A 2,987-nucleotide genomic window follows, 5' to 3' on the forward strand; every position below is an offset into this window, starting at 1 on the left:
GCGAGAGCTGGGTGCGGTGGGGGGCTTCGCCGCCGGACCCGCGTCCGGGACGAGGGAGCCGCGCTCGGCCTCGTAGCTGGGCTCTGGTTTGAGTCTCGGCCTCAGAGTTCTTATTCAACGCTGGATCCGTCAGGGAAGTGAAATTCCCATCAGGACAAACAGGTCATAGTGCCCCTGCTCCCACGTGTCCGTCAGGGAAAGCCCAGGGCTGCTACACCTAGTATATACGGCTCGCTTCCCAAAGAAGAAAAGTAATTCTTCTGGGAACACGACCGCTGTCGTTCAGCTGGGTGCCTAAACCTTCCCTTTTTATGCTGGGTGCGAATGAATTGACATCAGTATCGAGCACAGGTACTGTCACCTGTTGGTGGTGTTGGAGGAGATGCTTACACTCATGGAAATGCTTCTTGTGCAGCTGCTCTGGCACCACGAGGGCACCTTCCGTGGCTGAGGCGTGGGGTAGCTGCCCTCCTGCTCAGCACAGAGGTGTTTCTCTCCGTTGTGTTGCCAGAAGTGTCGAAGCTAGGGAACCTGTAATACCAAAGTGCAACATCTGCTGGATTAGGGCTTGCTTCCGGGGGTGAGTGGTGGCTAGCGTGGGTTTGCAGGAGGTTCTCCTCTGCGGTGCAGAATACACAGCTTTAATGCACGGCGTCCTTCAGTAAGCACGGAGATGTGGTACGGTGCAGTTTGGCAAGGGCCATGGTGCTGACAGCATGGGAAAGCAGTGGGTGCTAAAGCGACAGAGCAGCCTTTGTAAGCAGGTGGTCCCTGCCTGGTAGAAAAGCTTTCCATAGTGTTCTGTCATCCTGTATGTCTCTACTGAGAAAAAAAATCATCATGCAATGATCTGTTAGTAAATAAGACAGTAAGTGCCAGCCTTTTGCCCCAGGTGAGCTGAACTTGGGATGTGTAGTATTGTTTTCTTAATTCATGGCTCCAAAGCGTATGTGTATTTCTACAGACAACATGACATACAGCTGTGTTGACAAACGTGTCTGTAAGTTAATTGAGTCTGTTTGGGTGACCAGCCGGTTAGTATGTCTTTTTTTCTTCTGCTGGCAGTTACAAATATGATAGCTTACGATCAAATCTTGTTTCATCCAGCCTGAAATTAATGCATGTGGCACACCGTCCATTACAAGGCCATGAATTCCTACTGCAAATCAGAAGGGCTTTTCATGTGGAAAGCTTCTTTGCGGGGAGAGTGGAAGGGAGGACAACTAACTGGAAGCTTGAGATCTCTGAGGGAGCACCCACAGAGACTGCATCTGCTGTGTGCGTTTCGGTTAAGCCATGACTGAGGTTGCTTGTCTGTCTCATCATGCTGCTAGCCTTGTGTCCGCCTCATCGCAGATGATACCAGCATTGTTTTTATTTCTCTGAGTTTTCATTTACATATATGTATATACAAATAATATTTTCCTGTTTAATAAACCACTTGGCTTTGGGTGGGAAGTATGCTTTGATAAAGAAAAATATTTGTGTTTTCAGAACATCTGTAGTAGTTTTGTTTAGATAAAGTAAAAAAACCATATTTTGATGTGTTTTCCAGTAAACTTGAATTTGAGATTATATTTAAGTGAAGCTTGATTCTAAGTCATTCATAATTTTCTAATATAATAACCATGTTAAATGGTTATCAAAAGATACTGCTGAATTTAATGTTTGCGGGTTATCACTGGTTAAAAAACTCATTTTGATTCTTTGATATAATTATGAAAATAGTTCATAAATTAAGATTTCTGCTAATTTCAACTACGATTTAAGTAAAATTTTTAATTAAAAACTTTTAATTTTTTTTTTCAGGGGACAATACATCTGTTCCGCAAATCACAGAAATCATTGGTTGGAAAGTTAACACATGAGTTTAGGCTGGTTGCAGCAGATAGAAGGGTAAGTATTTCTTTTTTAAAAAATTAATAATAATAAAAAAGATGTTAGCTGTGTTAAATTAAAATACATTACTAACTTGATTATCTTTTGAGAATATTTCTTTGAAATTTTCCAGCTGTGCTTAAAAAAAAAATCCAGCTGTGAAGTTAGATTCCTTCCTGTGCTTTGTCCCTGTCAATTAGTGTTCTCCAGAACTGTACTTATATTTAATGCCTTCTGTAGAACTGTAAACTGAATATGCAGAGATGTTTTGGGGATCTAAGTTCCAGCACAAAGACAGGAACCTACCAATATAGAGTTGTTTAAGTCTGTCTTCAAAAGTCAGGTGGTGTGTGCTGTACTAAAATGCAAATATTATACAGGGGTGATTTTTTTAGACTAAAAAGGTATTTTAAGCATGGTGCACAAGCGCTGTTTATTAACGTGTTTTGAGACAATCTGTAAATATAAAAATAGAATATGGGCTTGTTGAAATGAATTGTAAATTTTTGGGGGAGGGAGAAGAAGCTAATTCTGCTTGCATGTTTAAGTACTGCAATAACCTTTTTTAAAGCCAGGTAGATATATTTTTGTCTTGTGAATTTTGCAAGAGGTAAAATATGTATTTATTCTGATCAACAGTCCTGGAAGATCTTGCTGTTTGGTGCTATAAATTTAATATGTATTGGCTTCCTGCTAATGTGGTGCAGCTCTACAAACAGCATAGGTAGGTGGCTCTCTTGTATTGAAACTCCAACCAGCTATCATGCATTTCTTAGCTTGTGAAGTTCCAACATACTAAAAAAGCAAAGTTCAGCATGTAACGGAGTTAGGTGACTGCACAGCTGGGTTGGGAAAGCGCTTCCTTTTGACTTGCCAGTCAGTTTGGAGGTATTTCTTCAAGGCAAGTGTGGATGGGTGAAAGTCGTTCAAAGTTTGCAAGGTTTTCTGGATCTGCCGGTCATTTTCTTCCTGCAGTACCCTCTTTAAGATTGCAAAAAAGTAGACTTTTAAGCTAGTCCTCAAACTTGTTCCTTGTATAGATAGTACTAGTGACGTATAGAGACCCTATAAAAGAAGATATTTGTAGCATGGCAAAAGGCTTCTCTGCT

The 2,987-nt window shown here is 41.2% G+C and overlaps 1 protein-coding gene across 3 annotated transcripts in view; it reads left to right on the forward strand.

Annotated features, from left to right (window-relative positions):
- The first annotated feature begins 15 nt into the window (after positions 1-15).
- SLC30A6 (solute carrier family 30 member 6) overlaps positions 16-2,987 on the forward strand; it is a 16,622-nt gene continuing 13,650 nt past the window's right edge. For 2 of the 3 annotated variants that reach the window (XM_035892466.1, XM_035892463.1), the window contains exons 1-3: positions 16-351; positions 1,810-1,896; positions 2,518-2,602. In XM_035892466.1, coding sequence (XP_035748359.1) covers positions 2,575-2,602 — 28 coding nt within the window. In that variant the 5' untranslated portion in view covers positions 16-351; positions 1,810-1,896; positions 2,518-2,574. The remainder of the gene's footprint in view (positions 352-1,809; positions 1,897-2,517; positions 2,603-2,987) is intronic. The other variant, XM_035892475.1, reaches the window with a different exon arrangement.

The sequence above is a fragment of the Egretta garzetta genome, unplaced genomic scaffold (genome assembly GCF_000687185.1).
Source record: "Egretta garzetta isolate BGI_Z169 unplaced genomic scaffold, ASM68718v1 scaffold130, whole genome shotgun sequence".
Lineage (NCBI taxonomy): Eukaryota > Metazoa > Chordata > Aves > Pelecaniformes > Ardeidae > Egretta > Egretta garzetta.